Genomic DNA, 18,791 nt, shown 5'->3' on the forward strand with positions numbered 1-18,791 from the left:
GCAGTGCATAGATTTTACGAAATAAAGTAATCCATGCACTTTATTGCTCCAGATGCATCCAGTTTCCCACCACTCCAATTCTGCAAAAATAAAAATAAAATGCAGCCATATATAATCTATTATTTGATCGGGTTGCAGGGGAGAAAAGCACCAAGTTGTTTAAAAGACAAACAGAGTTTTTAAAATAGAATTTTAATTTTGACAAACGCTTTGGGGAATGCATGCTTACGCTGCTTTATCTCCCATACCTGGTGATTAAGTTAATTTATACTTAATGGAAGAGGGTCTCACTCTAATCTCCAGGCAGCCTCAACAGCTGCCTCTGATGATGGTATTACTTGGGGCCTTTAAAGCCGCTTGCAAAGTGGAGGTAATGAAAAACTGGAGAGGTTGCTAAATTCACACCTGAAGGATGCTTGTCATGCAGGGGAACAGTGAGTGATGCCACTCAGGCGATGGGAAAGTCATTGTTGTCCTGGCTCTCACTTAAGAATGAAGAACTCAAGCCTGGGGGGTGTTTTCCGTTATGCTGAGATCAGTGTGGTAAGCACAAAAGGGTTCAAAGGCTCAGGAGCTGCCATGCTATGTATTCTGTGTTTTCTTTTTGTATTATGTTGTGAACCAGCCTATGATCTTCAGATGAAGGGTGGCATACAAATTTAATCTTCATCTTCATCACCATCATCATCAATAGCAACACCCTAAGGTCCCGGGCCCTAAGGAAGTTAGATTAGCCTCAACCACAGCCAGGGCCTTTTCAACACTGGCCCCGGCCTGGTGGAACGCTCTGCCTCATGAGACCAGGGCCCTGCGGGATCTGATTTCTTTCTGCAGGGCCTGTAAGACAGAGTTGTTCCGCCTGGCCTTTGGCTTGGAATCAACTTGATCCCTCCCCCTCTTTCCTTTTTCCTTTCTCCTTCTGTAATGGAACTCCTATTTTGAGACTTCCCTGGCTTTTTTCTGGTCCACGTAGGACCAGTCTGGATAGCTGGCCTTGGTGAAGTCTTGACGTTTTCATCCCCAAAGAAGTTCCTACTGAAATGAGGCTGCATTTTAATGTTGTGTTTTAATCTTGTTTTTAAGTTGTATTTCAATCAATTGTTTTTATACCTGGTGTTAGCTGCCCTGAGCCTAGTCTTGGCTGGGGAGGGCGGGGTATAAATAAAATTTAATCATCACCACAATCATAATCCTAATAAACATCTGGTCTAACCTGCTGCAATGCTGGAATCACAGCTAAAGAATTCCGCCTCAAAGATGCTCATCCAACCTCTGCTTAAAAACCTCCAACCAAAGCTGTTTTCCAGCAACTGGTATTCAGAAAAATGGCTGCCTCAAACTGTGAAGGAAGAGCACAGCCATCACGGCTAGTAAAGGTAAAGGGACCCCTGACCATTAGGTCCAGTCGTGGCCGACTCTGGGGTTGCGGCGCTCATCTCGCGTTATTGGCCGAGGGAGCTGGCGTACAGCTTCCGGGTCATGTGGCCAGCATGACTAAGCCGCTTCTGGAGAACCAGAGCAGCGCACAGAAATGCCGTTTACCTTCCTGCCAGAGCGGCACCTATTTATCTACTTGCACTTTGACGTGCTTTCGAACTGCTAGGTTGGCAGGAGCAGGGACCGAACAACGAGAGCTCACCCCGTTGCAGGGATTTGAACCGCCGACCTTCTGATCAGCAAGCCCAAGAGGCTCTGTGGTTTAACCCACAGCGCCACCCGCAAGCCATAGTCCAATCCTCCTTAAAGCTATCCTTGTTGGCAGCCATCATCGCCTCCCTTGGGAGCAAGATCTGCAGTTTAACGATGCCCTGAATGAAGAAGTGCTTTGCTTTCTCTGTCCTGAATCTCCCAACATTCAGATTCATGGGAAGCTTACAAGCTCTGGAGAGAAGAAGAAAAGCTGTTCTGCATCTGCAACAGATAAAATTGATGGAGGCAAATTCTGAGTGCTTTATCTGAGAATAAAGGGACAAGAACTCTCTGCCGAAAGAGAGGAGGTGTGCAGTGCTACCCCAACGACTGTAAGATGCTGTAGCTGTCAGAAGCTGTAGCCTGAAACAGCTGGAGGGGGGACCACTGGGCTGGCAAAGGCTGGATTAAACCATCCTGCCAGAAAGGTGGGAACCACAGAATTATGGACTTGGAAGGAACCCCAAGGGTTATCTAGTCCAACCCCCTGTAGTGAAGGAAGTGCCAGTATGGTGGTCTGGGCTGCTCTGCCAGGCTTTATTCTGATCAAACTATATTCTGCGGCAGAGAAAACAGCAACACCAGTTTCGGGGAGTGGAGCCAGGCAGAGCCAGCCTGATCACGGCACTGGGAGCCCCGAGGTAATACGGTTCATTAACTGCAAAATGTTGCTGCATATCCAAGGCTGAGAACTAAGGAATAAATTATGCTTGAAATGTAAGAGGCAGGGACAGCATTATCACCTTAACTGTGTAAATGGGGTGGGGGGCGGGGAGGAGAAGCCTCCCCTTAATGCAGAAGAAACATCCACTACTCATTTATTCTTCCTCCTTTGAGCGTTTCTTGTTGTGAAAAGAGATGAAGGCAGAATTTGCAGGAGAGGGCGGGATTTGCGGGAGGAGACATGGAGGCGGGGGCTTCTCCCCCTCTACGCAGAATACTTTTCTAATCAAACAGGCTCCAGAGGCAAATGGAACAAGGCTACATTCCCAGCACAAATTCTGATTCCAAGATATTCCTCTGCTGAGGCCAAGGAAGAGCCTTGCCACAGGAAACCCAGTGCTGATCTAATCCAGCATCTGATTTCCAACGGCAATGAGCCAGCTACATCAAGCAGGTACATGCCGGCAGGAGCCACCATCGCTCTTTGCCTCCAAGCAATTGCTACTTAGAGGTAGATTGCTTCTGACAATGGAGGTTCTAATTCACCATCATAGCTGGCAGGCATTGATAAACCACATCTTTCCGCAGGGCCTGCAAGACAGAGCTGTTCCACCAGGCCTTTGGCCAAGGCACAGTCTGACCCCCTCCTTCAGTCATCCTCAAAGAACTCTAGCCCCCCCCCACTCTTTCCCCCTTTTCTTCCTAATGTCTCAACAAATGAAACTGATTTGTAAATGTTAAGTTGTAGGTGAACATATCAGACGCCACAGCGATTCTTCAGACAGCTCTTGTTTATTCACAGGCCAGAACAGAACTGAACTGAAGGGTTCAGCCAACCTGCTTATATAGAGCTCAACTACAACGCAACAGAAACCACTTTCTGTAACTATCCAATCACTGAACGTCACTTTCAATTCCTTATTTGCATAGGCGGACCTGAGTGAAAACTATCTACAGTATCCCCCTGCTGGCCCAGGGTGAGAACTTCAGTACATAACAATAAAAATGTTACATGGGGGGGGGGGGAATACTAGAGAGAGACATTGCAAACATTTTGTAAATCAAGAAAATCTTTAAGAAAAAAGAAAGACAAAGAACTCTAGCGCAATGGTTGCCATTAATTTGATTTTGAATTGATTTTAGAATGAATTGATTTTAGAATGCATTTCAATTGATTGATTGTGATTTTATGTGAACTGTGTTGCTTTTATTGTTGTTCGCACTGAGCCCGGCTTCGGCTGGGGAGGGCGGGATATAAATAAAGTTGTATTATCATTATTTTTTAAACAATTCTTTAAAAGCTATCTGAGGCACAGACCAAATATCAAAGTGAACCAGAACCAGGACACGGCAGTGGATGAGGGGAGGCTGCAGCTATCACTGCCTCCTGTGGAAGTGAGTTCCACAGCTTAACTATACACTGCACAAAGAAGGGCTTTCTGTTATCTGTCCTGAATCTTCCAACATTCAGCTTCAGATCTAGCACTGTGAGAGGAGCAGCAGGAGGAACACTTTCTTCTGCCCAGTGTGAAGCTAAAAGGAGATCCCATTTGGCCTGTGGCCCCACAACCTTGATATGTCTCCCCACTGCCTCCAAATTTACTCAAGGAACTTCCAAACGCTCATCACAAGTCTTGTGGAATAAAAAAAGGGAAATGCAACATTTTTTAGTGACAGTAATGGGTGGCCAAAGAAGCTACTCTTATTATTATTCGTAAAGAAGAAGAAAAAGCCTCTCCCCATTTTTCTCTGGGCTAATTAGCGCTAATAAAGCAAGACTCAAATATTTCCTTTTGACGCGACAGGGAAGCAGAATCATTAGTGCTGAAGGGAAAGAGCCTGGGAAGACGGGGGAAGGCACTTCAAAAGCCGTTTGGAGCGTATGCAGGCAAAAAGTGATACATGCAGCTTCCAATTAAACACCAGGCAGGCAGGCAGAATGCCTAATGGCAAAAAAAAAAAAAAGGAAGGAAAGGGTGAAAAGCCCCCTCCCCCTCCCCAGTTTAAGCCTCAGAAATCTAACTTGAAGCATCATATTCTCCTCTTGTGTATGCACACACCGGACACCTTCCAAATAAACCGCCAGCAATTAAATCCTACTTTTGCGACGTTTTAATTTGGTAGTTTGCTGTGCCTGCAGAGCTGGCGACTCCACCCATCGTTCACCCACCTGGCAGGAAGGAAGAGAGTTTTCAGGAGAGTGGACGCTTTCTCATTCGGAAGGGAAAATCTTGCATCTTTCCCTGGGATGGTGGGGTGTGTGATTGGAATTTTGAGGTCTTAGATATATGTTAAATGTCCGTAAGTGTACCAACCAAGCACGTACATAGATCAGCACAGGAAGACCGACCTGAAAGCATTTTGGTTCCCAAACTGAGCAAATGTTTTCTCTGCAAGGTCAGAGGAAAATGGAAAAGCCTCCTCATTGTCTTTTCCTTCACAAATCCTGTCTTAAAGGCACATTTAAGATATGAATAGGGTGTGAGCTGTGACCTGGCTCAGGAACTAAGTATTTATCATTACAAAAGACTGGCCAGGCTCCCCAGGCAATCCAATCAAGTGACCATTAAACAGGTAACCTGGCACACGGGAGGTAAACAAAGCACTCAGATTTCTGCTGTAGACAGCCCTTTCTGTAATGTATGTATGATGTGTCTGGGAAGTGGTCTTGAGCTCCACCCCTTCTGTGATGTATGTATGATGTATGGAGGGGTGGTCTTGGACTCCAGGGTGGGCAATTTAAAAAGTCTATATAATGCCTTGCATACCGTTGTTCTAGGTTCCTCCTCCTTTCCTACGTGTGAGGGGAGCACCCTGTTGCAACAGATCAATAAAGATCAGGCTTACTAGCTGCTTTGCTTCTCAATATTCTCTGGTTCGCCTCGGTTATTTTCTCCTACCAATAGGGAACCCACTTAAGGACTCTATACGGGCTCTTGGGTACCCCATAAGGGAAAAAGGGCAGATTTTGTTTATGACACAGTTGTCCAGGTTGGTGACCCATCACTATATCCTGAATTCCACAGCTTACCTTCCCTACACCTTCCAACATTCAGCTAGTCGGATAACCCAGAGTCCTACTATTATGCAAGGGGGAGGGGGGAATTCCTATTCACTTTCTCCACACGAGTTCTCATTCCTACATCCCTTATTGGTGATCAAAAAATAAATCACACTGCAGCTCCTGACAGATCTGGAAGCACTTTCAGAGAGAATTGAGATGCATGGTGCAATTGGGGGGGGGTCAAAGCAGGGCATTATTAACTCAATGTAAAAGATAAACATCGCTAGGGAACAATATGCAGCTTCTATAAAGGGCATCAGAATGTTTCTCTGAGCCATTAATTTCTCACGACTCTGAAAAGCTTTAGGGGTGGTATCTTTAAAATCCTTACTTTCATTCTGATGCTTCATTTGTTTTAATTGAGGAGACAATTAGTGGCAAATCAAATCTATCCACACACAGATAGCTTCACCTACTGGATAGTGGCATATCAACTGCCTACAATGTCAACACAGGCCACAGGACTTTATTAGACCAAGGAAAACAGACTCTAAAATCTGTATCTATTCCCCAGAATAGAAAAATCAGTGGGGGTGGGCAGGGCGGGAGATTTTGGTCAAAGAAACAGTACAAAGGGGTTTTTTTGCTGGAAATGTTGAGATGCAACTCATCTTGTCCTGGAGAAGATCAAGAGAGGAACCTCCAAGTTTGCTAGACTGTCCTTTCTGACCTAACCTGTACTCACCTTCCCTCCAACAGAGGCTTTTATCCCTCTCTCACCACAGTGGAACTCGTGGACCACCGATGAAATTGAATGCTGGAAGATTCAGCACAGATAAAAGGATGGAAGTCCTTCTTCTCGTAGCACATAGTTAATCTGTGGAACTCACTCCAGTAGGAGGCAATGTTGGACACCAACATGGATGGCTTCAAATGCAGAGTAGACAAACGCATGGAGAAGGCTGTCAGTGACTACATTCCATCTTCACAAGTCAAAGGCAGGAAAGCTTCCAGATGGCAGCTGCTGGAAGCAACCTGGGTGGCGTTGTTAACAAAAATCTGCCCTTTTTCCCTTATGGGGTACCCAAGAGCCCATATAGAGTCCTTACATAGAGTTCCCTATTGGTAGGAGAAAATAACAGAGGCCAACAAGAGAATATTGAGAAGCAAAGCAGCTAGTAAGCCTGATCTTTATTGATCTGCTGCAACAGGGTCCTCACCCGCCACAATGCAGGAGAGAGGAGGAACCCAGAACAATGGCTCACAAGGCCTTATATAGACATTTTAAATTCCCTGCCCTGGAGCTCAAGACCACCCCTCCATACATCATACATACATCACAGAAGGGGTGTAACCTAAGACCACCCCCCCCAGATACCTATATCACAGAAAAGGTGGTCTAAAACAGAAATTTGAATGTTGTTTTTCTACTATCTGGCAGGTTATTTGACTGGATACCCTGCTTACTAGATTGGATTGCCTGGGGAGCCTGGCCAGTCTTTTGTAGTGATAAATACTGGGCCAGGTCAAAGGCTCACACCTTATTCATATCTTAAATGTGCCCTTAGAACAGGATTTGTGAAGGAAAAAGACAATGGGGAGGTTTCCCACTTTGACCTTGCAGAGAAATAATTGAGGTCGATTTGTTCAGGACTTTTTCTGTGGGGTTTTCAGACATGTGGTTTATATATTTATGTATGTGTTTGCTTGGTAGATTTATGAACATTTATTACATATCTAAGACCTTAAATCCTGCCCACCTAACAGTTTGAAAGCACGTCAAAGTGCAAGTAGATAAATAGGTACCGCTCTGGTGGGAAGGTAAACGGCGTTTCCGTGTGCTGCTCTGGTTCACCAGAAGTGGCTTAGTCATGCTGGCCACATGACCTGGAAGCTGTATGCTGGCTCCCTCGGCCAATAAAGTGAGATGGTCACGACTGGACTAAATGGTCGGGGTCCCTTTACCTTTTTAAGACCTTAAAATTCTTATCACAGTGGAGGGTGGGGTGCTGAGTAATTCTGTGGCTCATGCAATGCCTGTGTGCTTCCCAGAAAAGGCATCTGGTTGGCCACTGAGAGAACAAGGGGCTGGACTAGACGAGCCACTGGCCTGATCCAGCAGCCTCTGCTTATTTCCTTAACACTAAGGAGGACAGAGGGGGGCGGCTCTTGAACTCATGCCCTGCTCGTGGGCTTCCCAAGAGGCATCTGGCTGGGCATGGGGGGAGATGAGACGCTAGACTTTGATCCAGCAGGGCCCTTCATACGTGTGTTTGATACTGGGGGGCAAGCTGCAAGCTGGGGTGGGCTTTGCTGCACCAGCATGAAATATACACAGTAATTGGCCTTCAACCAGTTTGTCTTAGCAGGGCACCCAGAAGGAGAGATGCTTCTCTTGGCAGCTATTTCTGGAAGGATGACATTTCACTTTGTAAATAGACTGTCTTGTGCCTGCTCACCTCTGAATTGCAGAGGATTTTACAAGGGCTGCCTGAGTTTATTCCCCACCCCCCTGCCCCAAGCAAGGGAGTAATGTCTACATGCAATTTTCACACATTTTAGCCAGGATGAGAGGAGCAATTCCTCACCAGCCTGCCGTCAGGCCTTTAAAGTGAATGGGTATGCAAATGTGTTGCTGCGGGATTTCAAGAGTCAAAAATATGTAGAACGGAAAGTGCAAATTACTAAAGACTCTTGGTTCTAATATTAGCTGGAGCGAGTATAATGAAAATGTATCATGGGTGGAAGGAGTGGCAAGGAAGGAGGGGAGCTGGACCGCAAAACAATCTCTACAGCAAAACTGATGCTTTTTAAAAAAATCATCTAAAGAGCTGGCCGTTTGCAGCCCTTTAATGTAAGTTTTGTTTTCAATTTTCAAGAATTTACAGATACACATCTTACCAACTTGTATTTCCAATACAAATACATATCAGATTTCCCTCCCCCACTTTTACGGTTTCTTCTCTTATTTAAATTTTTAATCATGCATTTTCCACTTTAATCCATTTTTGAATTATTCTACAATTAATCTTGAGAATACTTTTAACTGCTTGATTTAAGTTGACCCTACCAATGCACTTAGTTGCATACCATGGTTTTTCACATATTCCACAAATATTCTCCACTCCTTAATATTTTCTCTCCTCTTGGTTTCTTTGCACTCATTAATTTTGCCATTTCAGTATAATCCATCAATTTAATCAGGCACTCTTCGTTAGTTAGAGCAGCTTCCCCTTTCCATCTCTGGACAAATACCATTTGAGCTACGGTTGTAGCATTCATAAACAAATTTCTAAGCTTCTTCAGAGTTTAAAGTGTGGGTTGGGGGGGGAGTTATTGGGTTGTTGTTTTTATTTTGATTATATATTTTGTGGTTTCATGTTTTGATTTTGTTCTGTGAACCTGCCTGAGACCTCTGGGTATAGGGTGGTATAAAAATTCAATTTTTGTTGTTGTTTTTGTTGTTGTTGTTTCTGTACTCACTGTCCTTAAAAGAAAAGTTTCTAGCTTTTTTACTAAAAGTTATTTCAAACACTTTCTTCCATTCATTATAAACAATTTCTCAGAAAGCTTTTGTTCTCTTACAGGACCACCACATATGGTAGAAATTACCTTCCTTTTCTTTACATTTCCAGCACAAATTTGATTTTGATTTATACATCTTAGCATGCCTGCTAGGAGATAAATACCACCTGTACATCCTTTTCAAGTAATTTTCTTTTGGTGTATAGCATGCTGTGAATTTCAAACCAACATTGCATACCTTCTCCCACACAGCCATTTCAATACTGCAACCAAAGGAAGGCTGCTGCTGTGGCAGATAAGAGTTCATTCCGCCAAACATTTCAATGGAGGGTTGCAGAAGGAACCATCTCCTTCGCCTATCCCTTTTCTCCCAAGCAACAGCATAACGGTACATTATGAAATGCAGGTGCTGCTATTATTATTATTATTATTATTCATTGTTAGTCGCTGTACCTTGCCCAAAGCAACCCAAAGCAACTTGCAAAAACAACCCCACATAGATATATTAAGACCAAGGCAGGCAGAGAGAGAGAGAGAGAGAAAAAAATGCATTTAAAACATCCCACCCACTTTTAAAAGCCAGAGATAGTTAAAGGCCATAGGCCTGGTTATAGAGCTGCTTTTCCTGGCACCTCAAGGTATGTAGTGAAGGCTCCAGGCAAGCCTCCTTGGGGTGAGCAATTCCACAAACATGGAGCCACCCCAGAAAAGGCCCCTTCTCAAGTTGCCACCCTCTGGACCTCTCATGGAAGAGGCACACAAAGGTAGTCCTTGAGCTACTGCAGTCCTGAGCTGTTTAAGGTTTCATAGGTCAAAACCAGCACTTTGAATTGGGCCCAAAAACTGTCAGCCAGTGCAGTTGGGCCAGGATTGGTATAATATGCTCAAACCACCTTGCACCGGTGAGCAACCCGCCTGCTGCTTTTAAGACCAATTGAAGCCCCACGTAAAGCTCACGGCAATAATACGTATAGTAGCTTTGTATGTATCACAGCTGTCAACTTACAGATTTGAAAATAAGGGACCAGCAGCCTCGAAAATAAGGGATCAGCAGCCAAAATAAGGGATTTTCAGAGCACAGGTATGTTCAACTTCTGAGCCCCTCCAAGCCAAAGGCAGAAAGCCCAGCCAGCAGCCAAACGAAGCCTCAAGTGGTGGTTCCCACAGCGCAGCAACCCAGAAAAGGGGATGCAGCAAGGAAAACCACCGTCACCTCTCTGCTGGGAAGCGCTGAGCAAAGGCGAGTCCCAAGGCAACATGGCCGATTTGATTGGCACAAGGCATGCAAGCTCCACCCCCCAGTCATTCTTAGACTCCTTATTGGGTGAGCAACACAGCCAAGCAACACAGTTGGAGCCTCCCTCCTCCCTGGCCGGCAGGTAGGGAGGGAGAGGAGCTGCTTCCTTTGAAACCCAGGAAATTTAAGGGACATCATCAATAAGGGACAGCAGCGGGACACAGCGCTGGGATAAGGGACTTTCCCACCAAATAGGGGACGGTTGACAGCTATGGTATGTATGTCACACCTTAGGGGACACTAGCGTGGAGGAAGGGGGCAACAGAATTGGAGGTGTCTGCAGACTCCCAATGAATTTCATGTTTCCATTAAAAATAAAGTTACTAACCATTACGATTGCAGAGATATGCTTGAAAGTCAGTGTGCAAGGCCTGCTAAAATCGGAACTGGGATGTATTATGCAAAGCAGCAAAGGGTACAGAGAAGGTCATTTGTGCAGGTTGCAGAATCCAGCTGCTCTTGATGCAGAATTTTGACTGCCTGGTCACTGAACTCTAATATGAGAAAGCAACTCCCTTCCGCGAATAACAGACATACAATCTGATAATGGACATGAAATCAGTACACACTTACAATGTCTTTTCCTTCCTTTTCTTGCGTGGGTCCACTAACCGAAGGGTGTCCCGGATGACAGAGACTTTGACTGCCTCATCGACAGGGCTTCGGATGTACTCAGTGACTCCCGGAGAAACCTTGGATTCAAATAGCACACACTGATGAATGACAAAATTCTCCCTATATCGGGTATGGGGAAACCTGTGGATTCCCACATGCTCTTGGACTACAACTTCCTTCATCCCTGACCATGAAAGCTGGCTGAGGCTGATGGGAACTGGAGTCCAATAGCTTCTGGTGGACCAGAGTTTCCCCAGCCACAGTCTACAGCGTTGCTTTGCTCCAAGCCTACAAAAACAAACACACAACAGAGGCGCACTCACTGCTCTGTATTAGACATCCTTAGGCTACTTCCGTGCTGGAAACAGGCATGCTTTGTTCATACACTTTTATGGATCTTCTGCACAACTGTGAGCAAAAGCTGCTTGTCTCTTATTTCTCCTGTTCAACTTTGTGTGTGTGTGTGTGTGTGTGTGTGTGTGTGTGTGTGTGTTCCAGAGCCCAGAAAAATCCAACCTTTTATGCAATAGGTGAATAATTTCCCTGGGTGTAGCTGATCCATTGTACTAGATCTATTCAACCACTTTCCTGGCTGGTTACAGCCTGTATAGATTGCACTCTGGCCATTTTCTTCCTTGCCAGGAGCGCAGTGGGAGGGCTGGGGCAGGCAGTACAATATGATTGCATTTAACTTGTGTGAATTCAACCATATGCTGTTGAAGGCAGGCTGGCCGGCCGACCGGCTGGCTGAAATTCTGCAAGCAAGGCAGTGAGCTTCAAAGTTATTTTCACGCTCATGGGTTTCCCTGGCACCAAAAGAGATTTCAAGCTCTCAGCCTTGCTGGGGAGACAAGGCCCAGTTCTGGGATACTCTTGCAAGATCTCGCAGAGCCACCCAAAATCTCGCTCAAGCATCACTAGCTTTCCAGAGCCAGCACACGGAGCGGTTTGCATTTAACATGTGGGATTTCATCCAGCAGACTTTGAACCACTTCAGAAGAATACAAAGTTAGCAGGAATCCCAACATTAACAGTAGTAAATCCCAAAAGGTTCTATATTCTGATCAATATAGCTGCACACTGTCCCAATGAGGTTACAATTCATTTATTTATTTAAAAAAAGAATGATGGGGAAGGAAGACAGAAGCAAAAGCCATAGAGGATGGATATTTATTGTATGAGGAATTTATATTCTCCGGGCTTTTAAAAGTTTTTAAAAGCTGCTGCCTCCAATCTGCTCTTGCCTCTCTTCCTGCAAATGGTTTTGAAATTTTATTTTATGGCATGGTTTTACGGTGAATCGCTCCATTGGTTGTACGGCAGCGCAGGAATATTTAAAATCAACAAAATGCCAGATCTTCCATGATGAATTTCCTAACACAGCTTACAAACATTTTTTTTTTTAAAAAAAAGAATCACCACCCCACACACGATGCAAGTGCAATGCCATAAAGCGTTCAAAAATGATAATTAAAGAACCTGCAAACATCAAAGGTGCATTTAAAAGGCCTGGGAGAATTAAACGAATGAAAGAAACCCTCTTCAATTGCTACTGAGAAGACTGATAGGATAGCCATCATAAAATATCTGAAGGGCTGTCACAGTGCCACATGGAAGATAAGAGACAGCTTGTTTTCTCCTGCTCCAGAAGGGAGGACCAAATCATGGGTCCAAATCATGGATCCAAATTACAAATTACATGGGTCCAACTAAACATTAGGAAGAATTTTCTGATGGAAAAAAAACCAGACTATCTCAGAAGGTGATGGACTCTATTGCACTGGAGGCTTTGAAATTGAGATTGGTTAGCCATCCTTAGTTGGCCCCTTCCAATTCTATCTATTGCATGAAGATAACAACTTGGGAGACCCCAGGTGCCTCTCCCCTGTGTGAGAATTCCAGAAAGGTCTTTCCTAAGTGTGGGTGCGGTTCTGCATAGTAAGGGCTTCACTTACAAGTTGTGGTTCAGAACCTGTGAGTCCAAATCAGGTGGGATAGAGATCTGTAAACCAGATCCCTCCCCCAACCTCCCTAAGTTACCATTTAAAAGCAGCTGCGGGGAGCAAACTGGATTGGGACCACAGCATCCCCTTCTCAGTGCAAATCCTCCCACCCCCTGTTCCAAATGGAAACCCAAAAGAGATCAGGTTGCAAATTTCCAAGTCCTTATCTTTCCTGTTGGGGGAAACCATCCAACTGAACCCACCTTCCCCCGTCCCATGTCCTCTCCAACATCACATGACTGCTTTGAAGAGAAGAGGCAGGGAATCCAGCTGCAGATCTGCAACATCTGGTCTGGAGTTTAGCCCTTAGGGTTAAAACCAAAGCTACCTGGAAGGAGAGGAGGTGCATTTTTGACTTTTAAAGGCCTATGCAGCCTAGGACCCTCGTACCTACGGGACCACCTCTACTGGTATGCCCTGAGGAGGACCTTAAGGTCCATAAATAACAAGACTTTGGAGGTCCTCAAGGAGGTTAGATTGGTCATGGCCTTTTCGGCACTGGCCCCGACTTGGTGGAACACTCTGTCACAAGAGACCAGGGCCCTGCGGGATTTGACATCTTTCCGCAGGGCCTGCAAGATGAAGCTGTTCTGCCTGGCCTTCGGCTTGGACTCACTTTAACCCCTTATATGGGATTTGGTATATAAAATTTCCCTTGGCTTTTTTGCTGGCCCATGTAGGACTCAGGTGAGTATCTGATGTTTCTTCCCTTTATGGTCTTGATTTATGAGCTACTACTAAAATGAGGCTGCATTTTAAGCCATATTTTAAGCTGTATTTTGATTAACTGGGGTTTTTTCTTTTTTCTATTATGTTTTATCGTAATTTATATTCAGTGTTAGCCGCCCTGAGCCCAGCCCTGGCTGGGGGAGGGCAGGGTATAAATAAATTTTTTTATTATTATTGTTATTGTTATCATACCTATGGGACCGCCTCTCCTGGTATGCCCCATGGAGAGCCTCAAGGTCCATAAATAGCAACACCCTAGTGGTCCCGGGCCCTAAGGAAGTCAGATTAGCCTCAACCAGAGCCAGGGCCTTTTCAACACTGGCCCCGGCCTGGTGGAACGCTCTGTCTCATGAGACCAGAGCCCTGCGGGATCTGCTTTCTTTCCACAGGGCCTGTAAGACAGAGTTGTTCTGCCTGCCTTTGGCTTGGGATCAACTTGATTCCCTTCCCCTCTTTCTTTCCTTTTTCCTTCTGTGATGGAACTCCTATTTGGGGACTTCCCTGGCTTTTTTCTGGCCCACGTAGGACCAGTCTGGATAGTTGGCCTTGGTGAAGATTTGATGTTTTCATCCCCAAAAAGTTGTTGATTTGAGTTTCTACTGAAAGGAGTACTTAATTAATGTTGTACTTAATCTTGTTTTTAAGTTGTATTTTAATCAATTGTTTTTACCTGGTGTTAGCCGCCCTGAACCCGGTCTTGGCTGGGGAGGGCGGGGTATAAATAAAAATATTATTATTATTATTTTGAGGAAGGAAGCGAGGTGGCACCCTGAGGGGAGGCAGGAGCTGTTGAAGTCCACAGCCAGCTTCTGCCTTTCAGAAAAAAGTCTCTAAAGTAGCCTGGCTGAGGCTGAAGGACTCACCTCTTTCTCATGTTCAGTTCTCATGCTGGGGTTAGCATTGACTTCCATCAATATCGGCTTCAGGTTTTTCATCAGAAGAATGTCAAACCCTAAAATCTTGAGACAAGAGACAACAGCATTTTAAAAAAAAGACATTTCCAAACTCCCTTATGCTGGACATTAAACATTTTCAGAACCAGAACAACCACAACCAGAACAACCAGTTAATCTCTAAACGGAATCATTGCCTCTGCTGGATAAAATGGCTGCCTTCACACATCACGCGTAATTAATAATGGTTCCCACCGAATGGGCAGCTGGTTCCTGCCTCAATCTTCTCTTAGCATGAGCAACAAACCGTGATGGTTTGTGGCTTAGCATTAAGCCCAAAGTGGAAGGTGTTGGGAGCCTAAAAACACCAGGAGGGTACCAGCTGAGGAGGTTCTGGCATAATGTAAAGAAATACTCTAATATGGTTAATTATCAGATTTGCACCATTTAAAGAATATATATATATATATATATAGGGTAGCATCAATGGAAAGCAGTAAGTGGGTTTAAGATTATTTTTGTAATATATTTTAGTAAACAGCTTTCTTCCTACATTTAGTTAAATAAATAAATGAAATAAGATAGCTGCATTTATTTATTTAATTTGCATACAGTCCTTCATCTGAAGATCTCCAGCAGTTCACAGCATAAAATTACAAGATAAAACATAAAATACATAACAAAAAGAACAAATGACATGATATAGGATGTCAATCAGCCCAAGGCATGGTTGAAAAGGAACGTTTTCACCTGGAACCTAAAGGCGTATAATGGACTTCCGGGTCGGCGCCATCGCCGAATGGCGGACTCCCTCCGAGCTCCGGAGGGAGCCTGCACGGCAGGGGCTGGGTCCTACCGCACCGGCGATGCGGGGACCCTTAAAAACCACGGCCACGGGGGCCGTGGACATGGAGACTCGGCTGACACCGTTAGCGCCCTCCCGACTCGTGAAGGAGCCTTTTTAAAGGCTACGGATCGGGTGCCGGGGAGAAGCGTGGTGTTTTGAGTCCTCTGCTATCCCTGCCGTGCGAAGCCGCATGCCATTCGGCGGAGAGCGCTGGCTTCTTCCTTTGAAAATTCGGACCTAAAAGAACAACCTGTAAGTAATTGGAACTTGGACTAAAAAGAGGGACAAAAATTTTAAAAATTTCGGAGCGAGCGGGGGAGGCGCAAAAAAGGAAGTCAGCCACCCCCTCCATTGTAGAAGGGTCAAAGCAAAGGATCTGATAACTAAGATCGGAGTAACATCATTTTGGCAAGTTTTTAACCTCACGAGTGAAGAATATGAGATTGAGCTGGAGGAGGAAAGTAGAATTCGGACTTAAAAACAACCCCCCCTGGAACCCCGGGAGCGATCGATGACGGAGCTTGGAGAGGAGAAAGGCAAGTTTTGACAGCTGTCAAAGAGCTGTCAAAGCGGAAAATAAGATAGAGACTATGTTACAAGGACTTTGCTGGTTATATTTGTTATAAATTGGATACAAATTGTTTTAAATAAGGATTACAAAGTTACTAGGGCTAATGGATGCGATCTGGAAGAGAACTCAGTTTTTGCAATCCACCTAGAGGAGCCGAGGGATATTACAAGTTTTAGCTGGAAATTGGAACTGAACTGTTTATCTCCTGGGAAACTGCAGAAATGGAACATTATTATGACTACAGAGGCTACTACACCGAAGAAGACAATGGAATCATCTGTTGTGGAATGAAAGGAACTTGACGTAATGTTTTGTTTCTGAATAACAAGCCTCTGTAAAGGAACTAACTTTTGGAATTAGGACATTTGTGCAGGAAAACAGGGACAGAAAGAAATAGAAAGAGGAGTGTGATCAATAAGAACAACAAAATAACAAGAATTGGACCAAGTCAAAAGTGGGGACATTTGGGACATCCAGATTTGACAAGCTTAAGGATTATAATTTGGAGTTTTTCACTCCTGGATATAAAAATCTGGATGGAAAAAATGGGCCTCTCTTTAAGACAGAATCCTTCCATGATTGGACATTCGAAACTAAAGAGGACTGGCAAAGGACTATGATTTAGAGAGACGTGGAAATATCGGACATTGAGGAACATTGGGAACGCAACCGGGAAAAGGGGGGGTGGGAAATGTGGAATCCTTAAAGGCGTAAACTATGTTTTATTTAGGCTATATACATCTACATGGTATTCTAAAGTGGGGAACTCGTGGTGGGAATAAACCGATTTTAGGGGAATGGAAAATAATGTTTTTTTTTAAAAAAAAAAAAATTTTGGGTTAAGGATAACAAGTTTGAACTGAGGAGAAGAACTTGTTGAGATCATTTGAGAGATTTGGAATACAAGGGGGGGAGGGAAGGGGAAGTCCTGAAAGGATGTAATTGGAAAAAGATTTGAAATTGGATGTTTTATTAATTTGTAATTAATTGGAAAACTTTAATAAATATTATTAAAAAAAAAAAATAAAGGCGTATAATGAAGCCGCCAGGCAAGCCTTACTGGGGAGAGCATTCCACAAACAGAGAATGGTGCATGTTTTTGGAATATTTATGGAGATGTCTATGATTCTACAATTATATATTGTAACTATAGCACATCTTGATGTACTTTGATATATTCTTATCTTTTGCATATGATTTGTTTCTGTAGTTCTTAGTTTTGCTTAATATTCATGGTCTAGAGATTTATTTAATTACGTCACTTAAAGTGGAATTATTCCTATGGTTGGCAGTAGGAGATGTAGTATTGCTTGATTTGAATGCGGATGGTATTATATGACTTGTATTGACTCCTTTGTAAAGGGATTTTTAGACCACTTAAGTTTTCTGCTAAAATGTGAAGTGGCATATAAATTTAAATGAATGAAATGAAACTTGGTTTGGCCACTGAACCAGCCTTTTTGATACACTTGCTGATTAAACTGCTGATTTACACCACCTTGGCTTGTTTCTTCATTTTCAAACTTGACAAGATACAAAGCTAACATAGAGACAAGATGTGAGTGCTCAGTCAACTGCCCTGATTCAAATCAATGCACCCTATCCAGAATCTACCATGCTTTTAATAAAATAAGAAGAGAAGAATTTGCTGGGTCAGGCCAAACGAGGACCATCTAGTCCAGCATCCTGTTCTCACAGTGGCCAACCAGATGCCTGTGGGAAATCTGCAAGCAGAATTTGAGCATGAGAAGCACTCTCCCCTCCTGTGGTTTCCAGGAACTGGCATTCAGAAGCACTTGCTGCCTCCGACTGTGGTGGCAGCGCACAGCTAAGAGCAACCAACAGGCCTCTCCTAAGGGCACAAGCAGGCTGTTCTGCTGCTATACAGATGGCGGCCATTTTGCACAGGGTTTCCATTCCTGGCCCCCCACACATACAGGTGAAACTTGAAAAATTAGAATATCGTGGAAAAGTTCATTGATTTGACTAATTCAACTTCAAAGGTGAAGCTAATATATGAGATTGACTCGTGACATGCAAAGTGAGATATGTCAAGCCTTGGTTTGTTATCATTGCGATGATCACGGCGTACAGCTGATGAAAACCCCAAATTAACAATCTCAGAAAATGAGAATATTCAAGGAAATCAGCAAAACAAGGATTGCAAATCGAGCAAGATTGGACCTCTGAGAAGTAGAAGCACATCTCGCTTTGCATGTCATGAGTCGATCTCATCTATTAGTTTCACCTTTTAAGTTGAATTACTGAAATAAAGGAACTTTTCCATGATATTCTAATTTTTCGAGTTTCACCTGTATCTGCAGAGCTCATATAAGAGCACCCCACCCGTTCCACCCTTTTCGTGACGTGTTAAGTCACAAATTTGTGTCACTTCTGGGTTTGGCACTGCGTGTGATCGCACTTCTTTCGGACGCACATTAATCAGTCGTTGCCTGTAGTGTCCCGCCAAAGATTGCTACCATAGATTGCTAAAAGCAAGGTTTGCTATGGTTACAACAAGGTGGCTTCCTGGTGGAAGGAGAAACTAAGGGGCAGGGGAGAGGGAGAGAGAGAGACTGCTCAGAGACGGGTTCCGCAGTACAGTATTTTGACTGCAGATTTTGAGACACTAATTGGCAAATGGTTACTGTGGCAGTTCCTCTTGGCTTTAATGACACAGCCTGCTCACATAATCACAGCTGTCTTCTGGTCAGGATGGCATGAACTGCAATTTTGCAAAGGTCAGGAGGAGATACTGAGATTTCAGCTCATCCTGACCCTCACTGGCAAAAACAAGAAGAAGAAAACAGAAGAGAAAATGAATATATTTTCTGATTTAAGCAAGCCGAGCGAGGGAGGTAGTCAGAAGACTACAGCCTTGTGTCTGGAGGAAGAGTCTCTTGATGACCTTGGCGTGGATTTCCACAATTTGGAAACAAGGAACCCAGTCCAAGC

General features: G+C 44.2%; 1 protein-coding gene across 1 annotated transcript in view; it reads right to left on the reverse strand.

Moving 5' to 3' along the window:
- The window catches only part of TTLL11 (tubulin tyrosine ligase like 11), a 76,772-nt gene that overhangs the window by 21,349 nt on the left and 36,632 nt on the right, over positions 1–18,791 (reverse strand). The window contains exons 5-6 of the mRNA XM_081847651.1: positions 14,389–14,484; positions 10,752–10,870 (exon numbers count right to left, since the gene is read on the reverse strand). Of these exons, the coding sequence (XP_081703777.1) occupies positions 10,752–10,870; positions 14,389–14,484 (215 nt within the window). The remainder of the gene's footprint in view (positions 1–10,751; positions 10,871–14,388; positions 14,485–18,791) is intronic.

This window comes from Podarcis erhardii, assembly GCF_964252035.2.
Source record: "Podarcis erhardii genome assembly, chromosome: Z".
NCBI lineage: Eukaryota > Metazoa > Chordata > Lepidosauria > Squamata > Lacertidae > Podarcis > Podarcis erhardii.